Source organism: Chaetodon auriga, chromosome 16 (assembly GCF_051107435.1).
Source record: "Chaetodon auriga isolate fChaAug3 chromosome 16, fChaAug3.hap1, whole genome shotgun sequence".
NCBI classification, from domain to species: domain Eukaryota; kingdom Metazoa; phylum Chordata; class Actinopteri; order Chaetodontiformes; family Chaetodontidae; genus Chaetodon; species Chaetodon auriga.
This window is the reverse complement of record NC_135089.1, coordinates 7,759,873-7,783,155: the sequence shown is the minus strand read 5'-3', so window position 1 is coordinate 7,783,155 and position 23,283 is coordinate 7,759,873. Positions and strand designations below refer to the sequence as shown.

The following is a 23,283-nucleotide window of genomic DNA, read 5'->3' as shown; positions in this document are numbered from 1 at the left end:
AAAGATATGAGATGCAGTAAGTGAGATGTTATCTTGTAAACGCAATCTTGTACAACTACGGCACCTACATCTTCTTGCCAAAGCATTTTCCCAGACCTTTCTGCAGGATGTATGTTCCAAACCAGCGGAGCAGGTCCAGTCTAATCCCTGCCATTAGGTGAGAGATAACAGACATTCTTAACAGGTATGGTACCGTGACAGCTGAGGTGAAATTACCTCACCTCTGTTGTCTGTTTTAAAAGGTTAAATCTTCGATGATTCACAAACTGCTGTTGTACCTCTCTGTGTGGGTTCAAACCTCCCAGCGTGTTTTTCTGTCTACATCCCAGTCATGATGGGAACATTTGTCGTAGCTTACTGGAGTGTGGCCAGGACTGCAACATGTGATGTATGGCATTTCTGCGGTACTGTATGTTCTGGTGTGATACTGCACATTAACTGCAGTTTGATTGTGCATGTGCGCTGCCATGTTCTCTTGAGTGCCTGAGACAGATTTCTCCCAAGTAAGACAATAAAGGCTAATCTAATCTAATCTTAAAGTATGAAGCCTCAGCAGCTTCTGCAGTAGCTGTTTTCTTTTCTAATATAAGCTTTTCAGTGTGGATTTCTCTTTTAAAGTCCCCACCATGCTGAGCTCAGGACCAAGGATGCAGTTTTGTCTCCCAACTGTAGGCAGGCTAAGGATGCTGGCTGGTTCCAGTATCTTTATTGAAAAGCTGACCTTTAACGCATCTTGAGACTAAAGGCTTTGCATACAAATGATGATCTGCTTCCTCTGTCATCTGACCAGTCAGTCAATGCCACGGCATGCCACTATTGGTTGCTGCCTTTGATGAGCAGAGCTCCACCTTTTCTCCCCAGTAATTTTTAATTTCCATTAGAAATATGACAGAATGATTCGGTTTAAACCTTGTGTTTGACCAAGTTCACTTTCATTGTCTTTCTCTTCACTTGTCTGCTGTTGTGAATAAGGTGAATATGAAAGTGGGGCGCATTCTAATTTGGGGTTATTTAATTAGTCATTATAAACAGTATGGTTTTGAAGCCAGCGCAATTTAATCAGGTATGCAAATGCATGGCCTATATTGAAAACATAATTATGCAGGCAGAGATTGCAGATTTATGCCGCTTCCCTAAGAAATGATGCAACAGTGCCACCTACTGAGAACGAGCTGCACATACTCTGATCAGTTAATGTTCAAAGGTGTAGCAGTTAATTCTGGGGCCCCTGAAAGAGCTGCGTTATGCTCCTCTTTTTATTTAATAAAAAGACGCAATATCATCGTGCACTTCGTACCCTGACACAATGGCAGCCTTCAGAAGAGGAAGCTGATCTTAGTATCTTAAGACACAAAGAAAGCATTTGGAAAATAAAGATTTCAATTATGAAATTCATGTTTCATTAACGAGAGTGAACAGTCACTGAATGTCAATGCTCTTTAAACACTAACTTGAATGACTTTTTAGAGCTCAAATTAGCAAAATTCATCAAGATATTGTACAAAATTTGACAGGACCAGCAGATGGTTTTGTTTCACATATTTATTTCAGAAAGAAATGACATAACCACTTCTAAATTTGAAATGTGTTTTGCATTTATTAAGTCTTGAAAAAAAAAAAAAAAACAACATGCAAAAATGATATATACACAATGCTTTTAACCAGAAAGGCACCAAAGACACGAGTATTTACTGCTTCTTGCTGGCTCCATTAACAACATGAAAAACAGAACATGTGAAGTAAATCCAAACATTATTAGCAACATACTTAGAGATTTTAGTTCTCTCTCACAATGTAACAATCTTTATTTGAATGCTTAAAAAGCTAATAAGACAATAGTGGTGTTGTGATAGCTAAAATATATATTATTTGTTACATAAATACAATAGTCTTAAAGAATGTAGCACATTTCATGTGTGCATTATTTACTCCCTTTTGTGACTACAGACTGTCCACTCTGTGTGCAAGGGGAAAACAACAATGTGAGAACATCCTTAATACAAAGTACAACTTCTGTCAACATTGTCTTTATAGTACACATTTGTAATAAATTATTCTTAGAACAATTTTCAGGTCCTAACTATTAGAAAACAACAGCTACATCCTTGTTATTGCTAAAGTTTGAAAATGAACTTAAATTATGATATGGCTGTGATTGTCTGAATGTGAAGTGTTCGTACGGCTGCGTTCATGTTACTTTCCATGACGAGAGAGCTGTCTACACCTTTGCTCTCACAGATTGCTGAAAACCAAAAGTGACGCTTTCTCGCCGAAACCTCACACTCAAGATCACAAGTCCAACCATGAGCAAAGTGACAGCGCCATACATCTTCACAAGTGCTAGTAAACGAGAACTGCATCAGGTCATATGTTTTAGGTTCAGCGGTGCAGTGGACCGCCAGGGGTCAGAGCGGGTCAGTTTTCGACTGGAAAAGGTAAACAGGTGAGGTAATTTCCTCCTAAATGTTACTGATATTAACACTCAGTGTAAAGATGGCAGCAGCACTCATCTTATTCCTCCTGTTCTACTTCCTCTCTCACGTTCAGATGATGATGCCTTACTAGGCTGTGGGACGAGGCAAGCAAGGTACCTAAGATCCACGCAACACTGTATAACCAAAACCAAAAAAATTTATTGTGACATGATCTCAAAACGTAAAAGAACCTTGTGTTTTAGGTGGCTTCTGCAACCGGGGTTGTAATAATGTCATGTAAACCATGAGGAACATACTGTTAGCACGATTCCTCTGCCCATTTCGGGCACCTCTCTCAAGATATCAAAGCACCTTATTTGGATCCCCGTCTGGATACACCAGTGGTCCTGCCCATAGTGCTGTGGCTTCTTTTAGATTGGTCCATTGGAAGAACTGTGTACAGTTTGGTGAAGTGATCATTTCTTCTTCTCTTGTTCCTCACACCAGTCATTTATTTAGGGAGATGGTGACATAAGATGTAGGTATGTAGCCCTCATCCCCATTGTTCCTACGGACACGGGTCCAGCCATCCCCTTTGTCCTCCTCTACCACGGCCAGCACCTCCCCCTCCTGCATAGAGATGGTCCCTTCACTGGCACCTGAAAGAGAGGCCAGCTAGATGGTAGAACATATCACTGCAGTAAATTCTGCATACAAGACTGTACAAGCCTCACTGAGTCTGACCACAGGAAAAAAAAACATGAACTCAGGATTTTCTGTCCATAAATGGTTGTGATCGCCCTCCTTTTGCAGGTTTTCCCCCTGAAACGTCACTAAAAAAAACTCTCCTCCAACCGAGGGATTCTTTACCTAGAAAACATCATTAATACACTAACAGTAGAAATAATACTTCACAAGTCATATTTATAGGAGCGCCACTGATTTCCAGTAGGACAGCCGAATATGAGAGAAAACTGATCTCTGTTCATCAGACATTCTGTGCTTTTCAAGAATAAGAAGAAAGGCAGTCAGCCAAATCAGCTTGTGACATACCAGGGAAGTTGTACATGGCCGTGCATTTGCCAATAGGAGCAGTTAGTTCCTCGTCCTCAAAGTCATCATCAAATTCAGCATAGATGGCCTGGGAGGGATCAGGAGTGCTTTCATCGGAATGAGCTCCATCAGGGCTGCCAGAGAACAAACACAGGTTTCTTGTACAGAACACACAACACATCGCTGAGCCAAAAACATACTGACTATTAGTAGAACCGAGCGTTACCTGTGTACATCATGAGCTCCATTGTTGTTGAATGTGTGGGCTTTGTAGCGCAATGTGTCCCCTCGACCTCCTGCCTCAGCCAGCCAAGTCTACAAGAGAGACGAAGGGAGAGAAAATAGCTTAAATACCGTTTGTTGTGAGATGGTAGATACATCAAGCCATGCCCATTTGTAAAGCCCGGTATCACACAGAATGTCCCAAAGGGTTCTGCAGGCAATGGTTCCCAAACCAGCCCACACAAAGAAATCCCATTACAAAAGTGTAAGAAAAGTTTTGACATGTAATATGCAGGATAGGTACTCAAATCATGAGTTAAAATTAACATCTGAGGACTGATAACCTCATACTGTTGAATTAATGAGGTCTTTAAGACACAACAACAAAAACAATAATAATACTAATAATATGCTATATAGAACATCTGACACCCTCAGTAACTTATAATATATTAGAAAGGGCCAGCATCCCCTCATAAAGGTAAATGATGACCTCATAGTATGAAAAAACAACAGAGGTCTGGATTACCTCATACTTGTTGAGCTCTCCTCGGAGTCGCTCTATATTTTGGGACGTCTGGCTGATCTGGGATGCCAGACTAGCAGGGTCTCCCATTTGAGGATTTTTCTCATAAACATCTTTCATTTTCCCCAGGGCCTCGCTGAGGAGAAGAGAGAGAGAGTGAGAGAGCAACAAGGGAGGAAGGGGGAAGAGTGACTTTCAGTAGAAATTGGTTCCCTGCAGAGCTCAGGGCTGAGTAAACAATTCAAACACTCGCACAGACACCACAGAGCTATGCACACTCATGTGCACTGCATGAATATTACATCCACACTCCCACTTCTAACAGAGATGGTTATTAATACGCAGAAAGATACCTGCATAAACAAACAAACACACACACCTCTGATCTACTTCCTTTTGCAACTCTTTGCAAATTTCCTCTAGTTTCTGTTGTAACCTCTTCCTGCGCTGCTCTGGTGGAAGGTGAGCGAAGTCCTCTGTCACTGTAGGCTACAAGAGTTCACAGGAAGCGAGGGTTAACGGCGAAGTTCATCTCACACTGAACAGCTTAATAACCACTTTGACCTTGGTAAAAGAAACAAGACACCCGAAGGGGAACACCAAGCCCACGGCCTGAGTTCAGCTCAATGATTAACTGACAGAACATTAGTTTCAAATCTCCTTGTTACACATTTGTTAGGCTTGAAATTAATGTAAAGCCAGCTCATGTGCAACAGTGAGCTGAACCCAAAGCCACCACTCATGGACCAACAAATTCATTGTAACACACTCTACTTACTTTGTGTTGGCAGATACCTTTAACTACAAGTTCAATAAATAAAATCATGGACTGAAAAGGTGACCCAGGGAAGTGCACAAATGATTAAGGCCATTTCAAAATCGGACTATGAACTGTTCAGTCTTGTGCTCCCAAGCACCCCTCCCTTGCTCCACCACCAGGTGGCCACCTCTTCAATACATACAAACTCAAGAGCACAGGCGCTCTGCCACATAACATGACCCTGGATGCTGCATGCTCAGTTGCTTGAACACACAAACTCCAGCAGAGTTATGTGAAAGGGAAATTATTTCAATGAGATGCGCTGTTGTAATGAAAAGGTGGCAATTTTTATGTGTCACACAACTGAGACCCCCACACCAGCTTTGTTGTCCGCATTACCGTGATCCTCTCTGGAGTAAACTTCTGAGGGAAAAAGAAACAGTATGTGTACAGACACATCTCATAATATCCTTACAAGTGGTTCTGCTTTCCACTCTGAAAAGATCTTCTTACATGTTTGAACATTAAGAATATCAACAGAGCCATTATGAGCAGTGATATCTATGCTACATGTTTCAGCACTGAAAATATTAATAGTCTAAGGAATTCACTCTTGCAGAAGCAGGAACACCAGATGATGAGAGGAGGCTCCTGGCACCCAAACCTTTTCCTCTGGTGACTCACCGATCTCCTGAGTGTCCGGAAGGAAGAGATTCTGGGTTTGACTGTCTTATTGATCTCCTTCAAACAGTACGACAGGGGGTCCCGGCCAAACTTGGGGGAAGGGGGTCCATTAGCGGGCGAGGGGGCGGGGGGTGTGGAGAAAGGTGGGAGCGTGGAGGGAGAGAGCTGGGGTGGGGCGAGATCAAAGTACCAGCACCCGAGCATGAGGTATGCAGGCAGAGGGTGGTGTACAGGATGGGGGGAGAGGGGGGAAGACAAAAACAACAAGGTGAAAAGGGAAAGAAAAAGACACCATCAACACCTTAAAGCACACCACAAAGCCAGGAAGACAACACTGGAGCAAACCCAGCACACGAGCCCAGAGAGCATGAAAGCACAAACACACATCTCACTCTGTGGCTCATACGTTAAAAAAAAAAAACCCAAAATACAAAAATAAGACAGCGAGCAACTAACCACAGCTCCACCAGCAGCCCAACACCCGCTGGCACACTCCAGCCAGGTTGAGGGTAGAGTTGGGCCCAGTGAGGAGCTGAGGCAGGCCAACTAGAATTGATTAAAGAAATTTTTTTCCTGGCTCTTATTTTCATAGTTTTATCCATTATAGGTTTTGATATATTTCACTCCAGCCTCATTGTAGAGATGTGGTGACACTGCAAACACACAACTTTACAACTAATTTAATAGGGCATCACATCAGCCCCCAATTTTCTAAATGAAGGACTTGGAAGCGGAAACGACAATGAAACCTAAAAGTATTACCCAAACTGTACTATAAACATTAACTTTATCGAAGCCCTCAGAATGTACACATTTGCAAGGCAATACAGGAGTAATATAATCAACATTCATCTGGTGAAATCATCTGGACTTTTGCTGCTAAAATGGGTAAAATTTGGCTTATCTAAACCCTGACTTTGCTATGCTGTGAGGGGACAATTAATGACAAAAATAGGAATATTCATTTATAGCTTAGTTCTCAGAGTTTACAAAGCTGTGTAACACGGTCTAGTTTGGTTGCAGCATTCCTATGTGTCTACAGCAAACACAGATGATTCATTTTTCATAAATGGTAGGTATAACTTATAAAAATAAGACCTGTGCTATAAAGAAAATACGCACTTAAGCCAAATGAGCCAGCTCAAGCATTAGGATTCTGTGTGAAAAAACATGTTTGCAGTTCAAGTTGTGCTATCCTCTGAGTCTGACCTATATAGATAAAATATCAATTCATACATCAGTGCAGTTGTTATAAATAGCCTAGGTTAAGTACCACAGTGTCAGTTGTGCTTATACGTGTGGGGGCTTGATGAATGCCCTGTAGGTTAACTTGAAAACATGCCTGGTGTGAACTACAGTAAAATCTCCCAGTGCCTGCTGTATGTCCATGTGGGAAGGCGGGGGTGGGATCTATTAGCTAAATTACTGTACACAGCAGGCTTCTAGTCTTCAATAGCGAACATCGGAAACAGCCCTATAAGGTCGCTTGTGTAAATACTGAGAGCTGGAAGTACAGCACTGTTATTATGTGAGCATCTACAGCGTAGGTGCTACTTTTCTTGAGAGTTATGGGAATCTAAGTACAGGAGAGTAGTTAAGAATGGGAATGTTTGGAGGCCAGACATAAACCAAAAGCTCAGTCAAGCCAGTATAGTCAGCCTCCTATTCTTACTGCTTCAGTCCTAATTGGGAGAGCATGACTGATGACACAGAGCAGTGTGCCACACACATACACAGAACAGGAAGAGTGCACAGCCGAGCACAGCCAGTAAGACATGCGGAGGGAAGAGAGGCGCTGAGCAAGCAAACACTGCAGGGAAGAGAGAAGGGATCATTTAGTGCTGGGGCAGGAGGAGGGGGACCGTTAGCCGGTTAGTGGTCAGCTACTCATATCACCAGCTCAATTTTGGACCTCAGCAAGAGTGCTCCTTTGGGATAAGAGCCATGAGATAGATTCTCAAGACCAAATACAAAAACAGCAATGTTGACATCCATAGCGTTAATTTGTGTTTGGACATGATCCAATTTTTCTGACCTGGCAAACCTGGTGTCATCCCGACTGTTGGTACAAAGATTTTATTGTGATGAGAGACATTATGCTAGGTTCTGGGCAGTATAATAGCATCAGTGTGTTTGTGGATGCCTGTAGAGGAAAATTCAATGTTGTTTGGGCCCCGTGCTGATGAAAGCACAAGCACAGCAGAATGCTGACTGCCAGATGACCTATTGGAAACCACGCTGCAGAGAAAGGGAGGGTGTGTGGGCAGGGGGCAGGGGGCAAGGTTTATTCACTCACAGCCAGGAACAGTCATGCAAAGGACCTGTTCTAGAAGTGTTGGGGTGTGTGTGAGTTCATCTGTAAACAATGAAAGAGGTTCATGCATTATCATACTGAGCCTTAGAGATGAGAAGGTTGTGTGTGTGTATGTGAGTGTGTGTGAAGCGACCACCACAGGTCCATCATGAGTGCTCTCTGTAGAGGGGACTTCCTGGCTCTGCAGCTCAAACACTAACGTTTCCTTGCAAAGAGTCGCCCACTGCCCACCTGTAGATTTTCAAGTCTGCTGCTGTTGATCATTAATGGGGGTGTTGCTGGTATATTTACTGCATGATTTCCACAGTGCAGAAAAACCATCTCTTTTGGTGTGAGGTCATGTCACTAGGCTAAATTAGCCTCATGTGCTCTGCCAGTATGGAATGTCCTACCTTACTCCTTTTGCTGAAAAGCCAAAAGTTTTTGCTCTTGTTCTTTCCCAGGAGGTCCATGGGGCCCTTAGGCGTGCCCAGGCTACTGTCAGATGAGGCTCGGTTGATTCCCTGACTGTAGTCCTCAAACTCCAAATCTCCAGGCCGTTCAAAGCCTGACTTGTTCTGCTCTATTACAACCATGGAGTCCTACATTAGATGCAATCATGGATAAGAGCAATCAATAGTCGTTTTCAAACAGACGTAAAGTTAAAACAAGTGAGCCGTATAAAGCTGCACATCAAAATCCATTTAGCTTTTTTGAGACCAACTCACATTCCTCTCATTAACATTAGTGCCAGCTTTAGTAATGCCTTCCAGGCACTTGCCAATGATAGGCATCACATGCTTCTCTGTGTCTGAGAACAAGGTGTAGCCTTGCGCCAACTTCCGTACTCGCCTCTCGTCCAGATCCTGTATTTTCTGGTGAACACACAACAATGGTCGCTCAGACACTGCCATTATTGGGGTTGATACAATAAATAATGCACAGCCCAGAATACAATGTGTATCTCTACATCAAACAAGACATTTAGTTCATTTGTGCTTAGAAAATATATTTGTTAATGCGCCGATGAAAGCTTCAAAACTGAAACAAACATTGAGGGCAGGGATATTGTCCTACTGCCGCAGATGATTCACTTACATTGAAAATGAGTGGCATGTCATTAAAATAGAACTGGTTCTGCTCCTTGTTGTACTTCTGAAGCTGAGCAGCGTAGTCGTTCTTACATTCCTCTGCTACATGTGCTCTCATATGAGCCTGCTGTTTGGCCTGGAACCAGACATACAGCAAACAGGTTAACCAAGTGCATGATGATGGTAAATAGCCCTTAAAATGTAGATTTATTTCCCCCTTGTTACTTTTTCAACATCCGCCTTTGTGGCATTGATGTCTTGATCAGTCTTCTCTGCGTACTGCGCTGCACGCTCCGCTTCTCTCCATTCCCTCTCAAAGCGCTTTTTACTCTGTGCAGAAAGAAAAGATGGTGAGGAAAAAAAAAAACATGTTCAGTTCATTCAGCTGAGTGAGGCTATTGCCTGAATGAAAAATGAGGAGGTTCTACTATTTTGAGCAGAGCATTTTTCACTGACTTTCTAAAAACACAGATAAGGGAGGTTGGGGGCCTTGGGACCGCATCATCTCCAGTCATAACTAAAGAGACCTTGGATGGACAATGGGAGTCTGAAATAGGGAACTGCTTTCCACTTGGTCCACCTGTTTTTACTATAGACAAATAATAGTCACCTGACCAACCACACTGAACCTGCAAACATTTGCTTACAATAGGAAACACAATCATGAAACATCAACATCAATGACGGACGCCTCCTTTAAGACTTACACTGTCGAGCTGCTTGTAGGTGCTCTCCAAACTCTGCTGGGCCTTCTTGGCCTCCATCAGATACTGCAGACATTCATAAAAATAGACCGAGTGAGAGGAGGGGAGGCGGGTCAGATGACGGAGAGAGGGAGACAGCCATGTGTAGGGGCAGACACAGAATAAACAATGACCTCCAAAAAGCCACACGACATAACAGGCGAGAAAACAAATACCAGTGTGTCTGTTTGAGACATCACGTCTGCAGTGAGAGCCTGAACACGGCTGCAGTGTTCTGCAGTCCAGTGGGACAGAGCCAATGCATTCCTCATAGAGAAATGGCACACCACCGCTCAGACCAAACCTCCCCCTGGAGACACTAAGTAAGGCTTCCTTCCTGCCACAACACTGAGATCTCCACTCCTCCCTCTATTCTCCTCCCACCCTGCAGGCACAGACTCATATCTACACAATAAGTCATTCAACAGAAAATTAACCATTTTGATAATTGACTAATTATTTAAGTCATTCTTCAAGCAAAGTGCTACAAAATGAGACAGTTCCAGTTTTTCAAAAGAGAGACTGAGCTGCTTTTCTAGGTCTTATATTATAGTAAATTGAACATTACTGAGTTTTGAACTGTTGGTGGCACAAAACAAGAGATTTGATGAAGTCACCTTGGGCTCTAAGATATTGTGATGGTCCTTCTTTACTGTTTTCCAGTGTTTTATGCTGTCCATACAGATAAAGGAGCTTGCAGCAGAATCAAGTAAACAATTAAACTATTTACACTATATCAAAGTAAAGCAAAACCCCATTACAACAGAGGTGAGAGCTGCAGATGAAGGTGTGTTAGTGTCTAGTCTCAAACGCACCATTTTGCTTGTGAAAACATGGCAAATTCCATTTATTTGGTATAGCCATGGCTGCAAAGACGGGCTTTATTCAGCCTTGATACAATGCTCTCCTGGTCCGCTTTATATCAAGCTCACCGTCTTTCGTTCCTGCTTGAGATCTTGCAGGTACTTGGTGAGATCAATGCAAATGCTCATCATCATGTTCTCAGCGATTAGCTCCCTCTGCCCGGCGTAGTCGTTCATCTCATTCAGGATGTCCAAAAAAGACTGGTAGCTGGACAACCTACCATTTAAGAGGAGGAGAGAGGAAAGGGTGGAGATATGAGAGCACAGTGATGGGACCACTGATAAGACAAAACATACACAGGTTCAAAGAGAAGTCAGCAGTGGTCATAAGAAGCTCATGACTTCCTTATTCCTGCTTCCTTCTAGGGGCATTTAAATGGCTCCAACAGCAGCCCCACACCACAGCATGAAAGACACGAAGGATAAAACAATCACTAACAGTTTGAAGCATGGTGTTGTTGGGTTTGTTTACTGCTCAGTTCTGTCTGTGGCCTAATAAGTACAAATTTAGCTGGCAGTGTTTTGCAGCTTAATGTAATTCCTTAAAGAAAAAGTAAATACTGAGCCTCAAAAATTCAATAAGTTTTCTTTGAAGAAAGGCTTTGCAGCAAAAACCCACAATGGCTCACCTGCACTCTGGCTCATCTTTGCTGCTTCGTTTTAGGTTATATTTCTTGGACAGGTTCCTGTGGAGAGTGAAAGCACTTCAAACAAATGTGTAATGAAACACTTTAAAAAATTCTCAAGATGGAGGGCACTAAGGGAAAGCTCACCAAAGTAAACTATTCTTGTGCAACCACTGGCTGTTTTATACAATAGGATTAAAAACATCAGTCCACTATGAACTTATTAAAATAGCTGTTCTTCCTCCTTTCACTCTCTCTCTGACCACATCCTGTCTATCATGTGCCAGTCTGCTCCCACTTCCTCTCCTCTCCAGCAAAGCTCAGCACTACACCAGATGTGGGCCTGCGGACTGGGAGACAACTGGGAGAGGGAGAACCATGGATGAGGAGAGAAAGAGAGGGAGCACACGAGCACAGTGTGGCCGGAGAATGAGGCCAGTGTTTCAGAGACAAGTTAGATTGTGTCACAAAGTAGTCGTAAGACTCCACAAACACTCCATAAACAGCCTTTTAACATGTACCCATGCAAACACAAGCAAACACACACAAACTGGCACAAGCTGCTTTGAGCGTGTGAGGCAACAGCACAGGAGAACAATGACCAAAAAAAAAAAGCGAGGCCTACCTCAGCTGTTTGGCATAGTTTTGCTCAATCTCTGTCCTCTCCTTCACAAATTTCACATACTTCTCCACCAGCTCCAGGCCAGACTGTGTGTGCTTCTCAATGATGTCATATTGGTCCTGGGGAAAGGAGCATGGAGAGACAAATAAGGAAAAGATATCAAGCCAACGCTCTGCAGGATGTGGAACATGTGTTAACTTCTGGGTAATAACTGGGATGTTCCTCTGGTTGAGTTTGAGGTCATCTAAATTAATCTTGAATGGAGGGCAATAAACCAAGCGCATCGACGTTTGTTCCTGCATGTCGGATTCCATGAATGCTCTCCACATGTGCGCAAAATCTTGGCAGTGGTCTCTAAACTTCCGGCTAGCTTTAAATCAAAGGGCACCCATGTTGTTCAAAGGACACGCGGTCGTAGCAGGAGTCACAGGCAATTCAGATACCTCTGCAGCAGCACAACCAAATTTGCTGACTTTTCCTGTTGATATCACACAGTATGAATGAGGTATATTGTCTGTCTCAACCTCTTTTGTTCTTTATTTGGCAGAGCACTTTATGACACCTTCAAGCTCAGACAAGTCTGTTAAGAGCGAGAGATGATATCTAAGTCAATCTTGTCTCACTCTACTCTCAAAACAATTCCCCCGAGCTTTCTTTGCTGCCGACTTCAGTATTGAGGAGGGGGCATGTTGAAAAGGGATTCCTGACAAGCTGGGCCATGTTCTTCTGTACCCGTCCCAGCCTTCAGGTAAAACAAAAGAGACAAAAACCCAAATGAATGAGACAGCGTTTAGCCTAATCACAGAGCACAGTTAAAGGCCAGGACAGAGGCCTGCAATCCATCACAATAACATCTAACCAATAGGCAGTGTTAGGGGTTTAATTTAAAGTCATTAATTACGGAACAGAAGTAATGATAGTCAATACAGCCAACTTACAACTACAGATTTTCCAATTTCCTAAGGTGCTTGTGTTAACAACAGATTTTCCTCTTAGACGAGGAAAATAATTGCCCTCTATTTGACTTGCAAGTGGAAATGGTACAGAGGCATAGTAGCATAACAACCAATTGGCAGGGTTTTAGGTTACTTTTCGTTGCTTCTTTTGCTCAAATGCAGCCTGATTAAGTTTGGAAAGTGATAATTTATTTCTTTATCAATCATTTAAATGCAAGCAGTGTATGCATCCAGTACAACCTCACCACATCAATGCAACAAAAGACTGAAGGCTGCAACTGGCTATACTGGCCAAGGCTGAGCAGCACAACAGAAGGGTCTAGGTATGCCATGTGGAAGTAGACTACCATCAAATACCATATTCACTCCCAGTTTACTCCCAGAGTTATAGATTCATGGTCAAACTTTGCATCTTTTTTTTAGGTCTGATGATAGCACAAAAGGAAAGTTATTTCCCACACTTGCATAGATAAGTATTATTTGCATATTCGGTTTGTGAACCACTGATCAGTCTATGGCAGTGCGTGCACAAAAGGTCAAGCACTGTGGAGAATGATGGCGTGATCAGTAATTATTAGGCAATCTGTCATTGGAGTAGCATCTGTGTAGGCTGGACAGTGGCGAGGTCCCCAAAAACCAACCAGATTCAGGTAAGATATGCTAGACAACTGAACACTTCTGTAATAAATAGATATTTTTGGGAGTGTCACTTAATGTCCTGATGCGTCTCTCTAGAACTGAAAAGGTCAGATTGATTATAAAGTGATATAACTCTACAGTCATTAGATCCTGTCCAAGCATTTACGCTGTCAGGAATATTGGGAAGTAGTTGTGTCTCAGTGTGGTGCCAAGAAACAGGTTTTCAGTCCACAGCTTTCACACCTGAGAAGAAAGAACATATTTTACTGGACTGTTTTCCTGTTGCTTCTTGCTCTAATCGTTAAACAGCATTTCAAAACATTTCACAGGATTACGAATGATGGAAGCAGCTGAGTGAATGGAGCCTTCCTATTTGGCCCACAAGAAAAGATTTTGTTTGTGATTTTATATCAAACCTGTTGGTACTTTGAGGGCATTGTCAGGCTACACTTTAGTTTATCTGTCACTCATCAAATACATCACTACCAAAGTCATGTTATGAGGCAACACTAACTTAAAATCAATTCACACTTTAACACTATGAGAAATGGATGCTGTGGATCAAACATTAGTAGAAAATTCTAATTAGCTATTGACACATACTGTTGTTGACTTTGACTGTGTTAACAAAACAATTAAATGTGCCTGTGTATTTGAACTTTTTGATATGTTTGATGATGGTATTTTATTAAGGACCAAGCTGCCCTCAAATGGTCAACCTCCTACTTAACTGACAGGACATTCTCCACTAAGATTGGAGATAAGATCACTTGTGGAGCACCTCAAGGTTCCATTTTAGGGTCCATTATATTTGTTCTGTATATGTTCCCCTTTGGGCTCTATTTTCCACAAGTACAATGTCTTCTTTCACTGTTACGCTGATGACATGCAAATATATCTTCCATTGAATGCGGGGGTTTCCAGCTCCATCTCATCCATCCCTAATAGCCACCAGGATGTGAAATGCTGGATGGCAAAAAAAAAAAAAAAACTTTCTCTAGTTGAGCGATTAAACAGAAGAGATCCTCAGAACAACTGTTTTCAACTGATCCACGATCGAGGCTAGTGGGTAAGGGAGATGGTTCCTTCACGGTGGCAGCTCCAAAGCTTTAAAATAGCCTGGTGCTATTTTACTAGCTTTGTCATGTCATTCATTTTAATTTGTGTAAACGTGCTACATAAAAAAAACTTGCAGTGAACTATACAGAAAAAGAAATTGTCACCAATAATGGCAGCAAAGAATAAACAACAATAATATAACACCTAGGTGAGACCCATCAATTCATATATAATATACCGTACATGTATGGTTGTATGTTTCCTCTACAGTTGTACATCATATGAATCTCAGGTTCAGTGCAGCATTGCTGGTAAAAAAAAAAAAAATGAGCCATGGATGAACTCTTAACTATGTGCTCTTTAATAAATGGCAGAAAAATTTGCATCTTATCATCTTTGTTAATTAACTGTGACTGCTTGACTCAAAACAAGAGTGCCCCAATTAGAAAAAAAGCCAACCTCATTAAAACTGCCTTAAATCCATCATAATAGCTCACAAGGACATAATCATTCTCTTGTCAAACACCAGTGACTGTCAGACTACTGAAATTTATAACCATCCTAAGCCACAGTCAAAATTATCTTTATGGGTCTCCGTAGACTGGGTTTGTACTGAACTGATTTTTATAAGTCATAAACAGTTCGTGCACAAAACTGCTCCTGACAACTTTTAAATCATGCTTTGCATTGAACAGCAAATGACGTGTTTGTGGCCTGCATCTGTAGCATCTTTCCCACCTCCACTCACTTCACCATTTTAATGGGTAAGCTAAATATTATAGCCTGCCCTGGTAATTATAGAACTTCCAAACAAGGAAAGCCATAATCTATTTTTATGGCACAGATTTGGGCTGGGAGGTGCAATTAAAGACTGATAGGCTCCATTATGCTTCAAAACTGAGGTCTTCAAAGGTCTTATCAAAACCTAGCAAGCATCCAACATGTCCTTTACATTCCATCTTCTGTGACTTCCAGTAATACCAGAGAGAAAACTGGCATCAAGTGAATGACACATAACTTCTAAAGGAGTCACCCTGAAAGTCACCGACCGACAAGGCTCGGGTGGATGTTTGAGCCCTGAGTCACTCTGTCTTCAACAAAATTATTGGCCTGGCCTGGCGAGACCTGCCACACTGTAGTTCTCGGGATTGGCCTGGTAGCACTCACTATCACAACTAATTCCTAGACACTGCTCTTGCACTCTGTAAACTTGTGCCTTAAAATAGCCATTGGATTAACAACAATCAGGGGACAGATGCCACAGAGCTGACTTGGCCCAAGGGTTGACTCTAAAGGTGAACATTAAGAGAACCAATTATGCCTGCAGGGTTTCTGCAGACAGGTGAGGCTATATCTGCTGTACGAAAGCTAAATATTTTCTCAGCTTTGAGTGAAATCATTTGTGCTTCACTTTGACTAAAGACAAAACACTGGCTTTTGTGCCGAGAGTTTCCCTACAACCGGGAAAACAGCTTCATGTGATGAACAGGAAAGACTGTACAGAGATGAAGCCTCTGATTAATACCGGGGTACGGATGTTTCTCTGACTCAATCAAAGTAGGGCAAAACTAATTAGGCTGTTGCACCAGCACGTAGGATGGAAAAGGGACGGGGGAAGAGGCCTAGGGGGAGACTCTGTAATGAGGTCACAACCTCCCTATCCTCATCTTTGCAATGCTCCATTTTACATATTCAGGTTCCCCAAGAATGTGTGTGTGTGTGTGTGTGTGTGTGTGTGGCTTCATCGCTGTGGTAGGGTGCGCTGGCACAAAAACTGTGGCAGTCACCAACATGTTGCACGGTGGGATTTTTCAGGAGGGTTTGTTTAGATTCTGGATAGTGTCACACTGTTGGTTACAGCACATCCAGGAAGTAGCACTTTGATTTGTTATGACCTAGAAAACAGCCCTCATCTTTTAAAACTGCCAGCTTAAGCAGTTCATTTTAATTTAGTATATCGGTCAACTGACTGCAATAAAAAAAAACATGTCCTAAAGGATCTATTTATAGGCTATAAGCACTCCAACGCATAGCCCTGTCACAGGTTATTCTCTTTAAATCAGCTGTTTGTTGAATAATCATGTCACTCAGGTGAACACATGAGGTACTTCATCACTGTTAAAGTTGTTGTCAAGGCAAGTGGCAGCATCTGATTTCATCTCTATGGAAGCAAGGAGTGCCAGACTGTAAACACAGAAACATCCCACTGGGTACAACCCACCTCAGCACAGCAGAATAAATATCTTTCTGCCACCATTTTCAGCCTGACATCGATTGTTATTGTTAAAAGCGAAACCATAAAGATTCTCAGTCAAGATATCTCGAAATACTTGTCAGACTGGAGTTGTTTGTTGTTCAAGTTGCTACTGATTCAGTGTATCTAGATCGACAGATTGTGATAACAGCATGTAATTTATGTCTGAAATCAGTTTTGAATTTAAGTAACTTTACAGCTGTTTGCCTCGTGCAGCGTAAAGTTACATACAGATCCAAACAAAAGCCAGGCATCCCATCGGCGTGCAAACGTCGATGCAAGATAACCTGCGCTTTATTTGCCGCAAGAGCAACGTGTTGGCAGTGGGCTTCAGCTCGCCCACTCTTTGTCTCAACTACCAAACGCTCAAGAAAACTGTCCGAAAATGGAACCGCGTTCGTGAATGCACCGTTTTGCAGACACGAGCCTGCAGCCGCGGAGCCAACGTTACACCGTCTCCTCGGTTCAGACATGTATCCCTCACCACCAGGCGAAACGCGACTTTCTCAACCAACACTGCAAGAAACCGGATTACTGCCATCCTGACAGTAGCTATGAACGCTACCACCAAAAGCGATCCAGATGATGGACTCACCCAAAGCTCTGTGCCCCAGTCCATGTTCAGCTTACTGGCCAAGCTGCCTGACTCTCCCGAATACAAAGAACTTCTCCAAAGTTATCCCAACAGCTCGGAGGACGGCCCTGGAAAGTATAATCCCGAGGTGATAAATCAGTCGCAACCCGCTCCGCACTCCGGTCTGGGTTCCTTCAACAAGTACGGTGATCCAGCGTCATAATTATCTAGGCTAATTAACCAGGGATGGTAGTCGCTGGTCTAGTTCGTCCAAATATTTTTCATAGCGGAGGAAAGAGGGATAAACTAGCTTTCATATCCGCGTCACTCCCAAATCCTAAATCTTAAAGGGGCCGCGCACTGATCCGCAAACGGCACGGGCCTCAGGAGTGTGCCACATCCCGACAGTCAGCGCAGCCTCAAAGGAGCCTTTTCTGCTCACCTGAGTTGTTCTTTAACCTGGTTCACAGGTGTGCGTGAGAAAGGCACGTACAGGCCCTGACGGAGCATGATCAGTCATCATACATTATGATGCTCTGACACACTGAGTGATGCTGGCAGATAAACCAGCTCACAGTGTCGCACAGGGTGCCTCAGTTAAGAACTGGAGACGAAGCCTGTTTCTTTGGAATCACTCAGTTTTAATTGACTTCTTCAGGAGTTATTTATCTGAAGTTAGAGTAGTAGTAGTAGTGATAGTGATGGCAGTCACACCTGTAGTCTTTCCAGTTTATTATGTAGCTGTGCAATGATGTTATAAAAGGCGTATGCTGTTTAATATGATTAACATTTTAGTTGTTTTAACACACCCAACATTTCAAGAGGATTAGAGTACAAAAACAGTAATCGAGGCTACATTGTGAAAGCAAAAAATACCATAAAGATGATTATTGGCAAGTGAACAATGGAGTGTTTCCACCTAGAAACACATTATCACAGGCTATGGTACAACTTTATTTAGAATAAAAAAGAAAGCTATATGTTACATTTTAAACCCCACAAATACAAACCCATGTTACAGTACACCTGCTTCCTCAGTGGCACTGCTTGGCAAGTGCTCTTAACAAGTACCTCATCCTCAAAAACTAAAAACTCACTGATGTAAACCTAAGATTGTACCAGACATGAGTCCAAATGAAAACACAACATTTACAGGCCATTCTTGCCATTCAATACAAATGACATACCTGAGTGAGTTTTCAGTCCCCAGGTTGATTTAATCTTACCTATTCAGTAAGTAATAAGCATCCTAAGCTTCCACACCATTAGACGTAGTAGTCATTGGGATATTTGAACCATCTTTTGCGTTGTCAGGGACAAAACTATACTTTCTATGTTTTTTACGCCGGTTGAGGTAAAAGATGATCGCGCAGATGGCGAGGATGATCAGTACAATTAGCGTCACCCAAATGATTTCCCGGACGAAGTCTTTCGCTTTAACTGCAAGAAAAACAAGATAAAGAAACATAAATTTAAAGTCACTTCTTGATGCTATATTTTTTTTTCTTCAGCCTATGTATATATCAACATCAGTTACCACTTCACTGTATACACTTCAATAAGCGCTCGGCACATAGTTAATAATGATACCTTTCATAGACAGTGAGACAGGTTTTGACACGGTCCCAACTTTATTCGTGGCAACACAGCGGTAAACACCAGCGTTGGTAGACGTGGCTCCTGTGACGCTGATAATCCTCTGGTGCCCCCCAGTGGTCTCCTTCACATTCACTGCAGAGGTGTACTCCCAGTGGATCAAAGGGATAGGGTTGCCCTCAGCACTGCAGGTAAGAGTCACATTCTCACCTGGGGTCACCTCCATGGTATCACCTTCCACGCGGATCAAAGGGGCATCTGTGGAGAGGAGGGTGAGATTTGAGAAGAAGAAATAATGTGTTGGGAAAAAAAGTTTAGAATCCCAAATCAGTCCCAGAATATTCACTGTCAACAAAGTACCATACAGCTTAACATAAAACTTACACAAAACATCAAGATATAGACTGTGGTTGGCTGTTCCATGTGTATTGGTTGCTCTAAGTAAGTATTCTCCACCATCATGCCTTGTCCAGCGCTGTGGGATTTTCATCTCTTTTCCATCTTTAATCAAGGTGAGGACAGGCGGAGGCATTCCCGTTGGTTCACACTTAGTTTGGAGCTTATCATAATCTTGAAGCTCATAGTGACGACTGCAGGTAAATGAGGGGCTGTCTGTGAACAATGCATCACAATATTTCTCAGAATAAATCATGGAAAAAGAAATATTAATATTATCACAAGACTTTGTTACAGTGCATGTTGGAATCACAGAAAAGGATGTTTTTATCTATATTGTAATGAATTATACAATCAAGCAAGTGTGATGCACTCACATTCGATTGTGATATTGACAGCAGCAACAGTCTCACCAAGCCCATTTCTAACATGAGCTGTGTACTCTCCTGAGTCAGTCCTGGTGAGACGCTCTGATACACTGATCCGTTTACCCTCATAGTACCACTGAACAGTGGGTGAAGGGTTCCCATCAGCTTGGCAGGGCAGCTTGTCCAGACTGAACTCATTCTCCACACCAGTGTAATGGTCTGGACAAGCCTGGATCTGTGGCTTATCTACAATTAAACATCAGCATAAATGAATCAGAAATGTGTTGTAGGGTGTTTAGCAAGTAAAATGCAAGAGATAAGTGGAAAACTCACAGAGCACAACAGCGGTGTATGGTGATGACTGAACAGCAGGGATGACCTCTGGCCCTTTTGGCCCAAGGTGCAGCTCAGCCTCACATCTGAAAAGTGTCCTGTTGTAACCTCTCTCAGCAGTGACTGTCAAGAGAGAGAACGCATCGACTGGGGTCACGCTGGCGTTATCAAACGTTTCTGTGTGCACCACTTCACTGCCTTGGTACCACTTCACTTTGAGCTTCTGCACAGGAGCCACTTGGATGATGTCACACTTCAGCAAATACTCTTCGCCCTCCACCACTGGATCACGATCCAGTGCAGAGACTACCACAATGTCCGGAGTCTCTGTGAATGAAGCAAGGGATAAGAATTAGTAGGAAGAAACAAATGTAATGATACTCTTAGAACTAATGTTTTTAGCAAGCTTGTTGTTATTTAGAATAGAATGAATAGAATGCCTTTATTGTCATTATACGTGGTGTACAACGAGATTTAAGACAACTCTGGTGGTGCTGTACTAGAAAAAGAATAAATAGTAAATAGTAAATAGTATAGTGCAGAAGAGGCATTATCAGTATGATAAATGACATTTAACAGTGTGATGAATGACATTTAACAGTATGATAAAGAGATTTAACAGTATGATAAATTTAACAGTAGGTCATATTTGCAGGAGCAAAAAGAAGTTTTCAGCAGCAGTGAACCCAACCACATTTCATTTCCACGTAAAAATGGCAACACTTGGATCAGTGCTATTCCACATTGTTTTGCACCATCATATCTTCCATATTACTTTGCTTGTGAAGTGGAACTCTGTAAGACAGAAGATAGTAGAGTCTTTAGACTTGCACTAACTGTAAAGAGTGACGGCTGCAGGCACTTCGCACTGCTCGGCCGTCAGGGTCACAAAGCACTTTGGTTGTATGGTCCACTCTTTCAGTTCTTCAACCACCCAGATGACAGTGGAAAAATCGTCAGACGTCGAGCCTCCAACTGAAGCCTCCCAGCCCATTTTGAAAACATCTGTGGCTGATGTGCTGCAGTTCACTGAAACCGGATCTCCAAATCTCACCACAACTTCAGCAGGTGTCAGTATTAGGGGGCAACCTGCCATTCAAAAGCAAACATATTGAATCAGAGCTTCATTTTGGCACACAACAGATATTAGTGTAAAGTAATGTAAAGGACACAAGGATGTATACCTCTTTGTGTTGCTGCCTCAGGGGTGGTCATGGCTGCAGGCTTTATTGTGGCAGTTCTTATCACATGAACATTGATTTGCTTAGTTACGTTTCCCAGATAATTGGTAGCTGTGCAGTGGCAGGTTGTGCTGTTTGTTAATTGGGTAATGTTGAGGCTATTCATGCTCTCCAAGTCAGTCAAATCATCACAGTTCCAGTTAAAGACAGGAGGAGGGTTCCCCTCAGCTTCACAGGTCAGGGAGGCATCAGCACCCTCATCCACGAAGACATCATCAATATTTCTCAGAATATTGTTCTTGAGCTCAGGAGCATCTGGAGCGGCAAATGTGGTGTTTACAAGGCAGAGAATGACATTAAGAAAATGTAAAATTTAAGAAAAGAGGTTCTACTCACAGTGCACAGAAATGCGCCGTGTGTCATACATAACAGGAAGCTGTGGTCCGTGTGGCCCAAAGTCCAGCTGAGCCTCACATCGAAACTGAGCTCCACTTTCTCCTCTGCTGATGTTGACCGTGAGAGTGGAAGACACGTCTGCTGGTGTTTTGGTGGTGGTGGTGTTGACAGAGCCTGTCATGATGGTTTGGTTGTTTTTGTACCACCTCACAATGAGGTTTTGAACAGGTGCAACATTTAGGACATCACAGTGCAGCTCGTAGGGTTTCCCTTCCACCGCAGCGTCTGCATGATTTGTAGGAAACACGAAAACCTTCTCTGGGTTTTCTGTCAAAACAAAATTAAATAAAGGAGTTGCTTTCCTGTTTTGAATGTTTCCTCCATTGTGTAGTATTTACTTATAATTCAACTTACTGTATATAGTGAATTCAAGGTCTTTGTTGCATTCAAGAGACTCATTCAGCTGTGTTGTGCACTCAGCTGTTAGATCCCAGTCCAACAGTGTCACTGGCTGTACAAGAAAATTCACATTTTCAGCACTAAAGTTTGTGTTTCCAACTCTCAAGTAAATCCTTTCGGGATCCTCATATGTGGTTGTGCAGTTTACTGAGACCGATGTTCCATATTCTTGTACAGCTATGGGAGGGTCCAACTCCATCAGGCACATGCTGTCTGCATCTGCTGATAGGCAAATTGAGATATTTTTATTAATGTTTAAAAGTAGACTTAAATGCACTCTTGGGACTCAGATTGCTGATGCACTGCCACATGCAGTTTTAACAGGCTGAATTCTAGCTGTCATGTTTCCAGTACTGAGATCAGCAACACATTGTACATGTGTATAATAACTGAGAGATAAACTGCACCTGGTCTTCTTCAGATGCAAAAACATTTTGATTTTAAGCATAAAAAGATAAATATCATCTGGCATTGATATACTGTCTGTAAACTGCCTGTGCTGAGACTGTAGTTGGTCTGCTAATACTTTTTTATCTTAAAATCGACCACACCCAAGCTGGGAACAAACACACTCGACGCAGTTAGCGCGGTTTACACAAGCCAACTGTCACAGATAGTACAGCGGAAGTTTTTACCAGCGACATCAACACCTACCACTCCCACTTAAAATCTCACAGTTTCATTTACATTTTGAGAACTCACACTTTTTTTATGTTGCACTTTTTGCTTAAAAAAAGGCTGCATACATGACGATTTCCAATCTTTCTTGTCTTCCTCTATCTTTATTATCCCTAACAGCAACTCACTAATAGGAAATCAATTATCATATAAAATATAATTATGTAGTATACATTTTTCACTTTGATATGTTTTATCCCCAGTCACAGCATAAGAGCCGCACAGAGCTATTATCAAGCATCATTGTTACTCACCACACAGTACAAACATGAGCATGAGAAGGCCCAACATCCTGAGACGCAGCATGCTGGATCAGCACACGGGAGGAAGGAGGTGGACGGAGGAAGTGAGCTGTGGTTCAGGACTGTCCAACTTCAGTGCCTGAATAAGATGAATCCTGGCTCAGAGCTGGCGCTGACAAAAATGATCCGCGGCTGACAGTTACACGAGCTTAGAGGGCAAAAGGAAAGAAAGTGTTCAACTGCAAATTCAACGCC

At 42.5% G+C, this 23,283-nt stretch overlaps 2 protein-coding genes across 4 annotated transcripts; both read right to left on the bottom strand.

Annotated features, from left to right (window-relative positions):
- Positions 1 to 1,535: 1,535 nt before the first annotated feature.
- On the bottom strand, positions 1,536 to 17,672 carry trip10a (thyroid hormone receptor interactor 10a). 2 transcript variants are annotated; one of them, XM_076752587.1, is made up of 15 exons: positions 17,401 to 17,672; positions 11,901 to 12,016; positions 11,279 to 11,335; positions 10,719 to 10,866; positions 9,751 to 9,813; positions 9,269 to 9,373; positions 9,051 to 9,179; positions 8,681 to 8,827; positions 8,366 to 8,554; positions 5,660 to 5,824; positions 4,595 to 4,704; positions 4,219 to 4,351; positions 3,694 to 3,782; positions 3,468 to 3,601; positions 1,536 to 3,073 (listed from the first exon to the last, which is right to left on the bottom strand). In XM_076752587.1, exons 1-15 carry the CDS (start codon positions 17,422 to 17,424, stop codon positions 2,922 to 2,924), a joined length of 1,761 nt encoding a protein of 586 aa, XP_076608702.1. In that variant the 5' UTR covers positions 17,425 to 17,672; the 3' UTR covers positions 1,536 to 2,921. The 2 variants fall into 2 exon arrangements, with proteins under 2 accessions (XP_076608702.1, XP_076608703.1); XM_076752588.1 differs by lacking the exon at positions 5,660 to 5,824.
- Positions 17,673 to 18,342: 670 nt separating this feature from the next.
- Positions 18,343 to 23,273, bottom strand: LOC143334257 (vascular cell adhesion protein 1). Of its 2 annotated transcripts, none has more exons than XM_076752954.1 (10): positions 23,041 to 23,273; positions 22,064 to 22,330; positions 21,650 to 21,976; positions 21,257 to 21,568; positions 20,910 to 21,161; positions 20,073 to 20,399; positions 19,749 to 19,985; positions 19,360 to 19,587; positions 18,970 to 19,233; positions 18,343 to 18,819 (listed from the first exon to the last, which is right to left on the bottom strand). In XM_076752954.1, the coding sequence occupies exons 1-10, from the start codon at positions 23,090 to 23,092 to the stop codon at positions 18,629 to 18,631; spliced, it is 2,457 nt and encodes an 818-aa protein (XP_076609069.1). In that variant the 5' UTR covers positions 23,093 to 23,273; the 3' UTR covers positions 18,343 to 18,628. The 2 variants fall into 2 exon arrangements, with proteins under 2 accessions (XP_076609069.1, XP_076609070.1); XM_076752955.1 differs by having other exon boundaries at positions 22,064 to 22,327.
- Between the last annotated feature and the right edge of the window lie 10 nt (positions 23,274 to 23,283).

What these genes read in the sequence shown, in the direction of transcription:
- trip10a (XM_076752587.1), bottom strand. Translation starts at nt 17,424, where the DNA reads ATGGACTGGGGCACAGAGCTTTGG. An exon ending in CCTACAAGCAGCTCGACAGT is followed by an intron (nt 9,374 to 9,750) that starts GTAAGTCTTAAA and finishes CTTTCTGCACAG; the next exon opens with AGTAAAAAGCGCTTTGAGAG. An exon ending in CTAATGTTAATGAGAGGAAT is followed by an intron (nt 8,555 to 8,680) that starts GTGAGTTGGTCT and finishes CATCTAATGTAG; the next exon opens with GACTCCATGGTTGTAATAGA.
- LOC143334257 (XM_076752954.1), bottom strand. Translation starts at nt 23,092, where the DNA reads ATGCTGCGTCTCAGGATGTTGGGCCTTCTCATGCTCATGTTTGTACTG. An exon ending in ACGGCGCATTTCTGTGCACT is followed by an intron (nt 21,569 to 21,649) that starts GTGAGTAGAACC and finishes TTGCCGCTCCAG; the next exon opens with ATGCTCCTGAGCTCAAGAAC. An exon ending in TGCAGCCGTCACTCTTTACA is followed by an intron (nt 20,400 to 20,909) that starts GTTAGTGCAAGT and finishes CTTCATTCACAG; the next exon opens with AGACTCCGGACATTGTGGTA.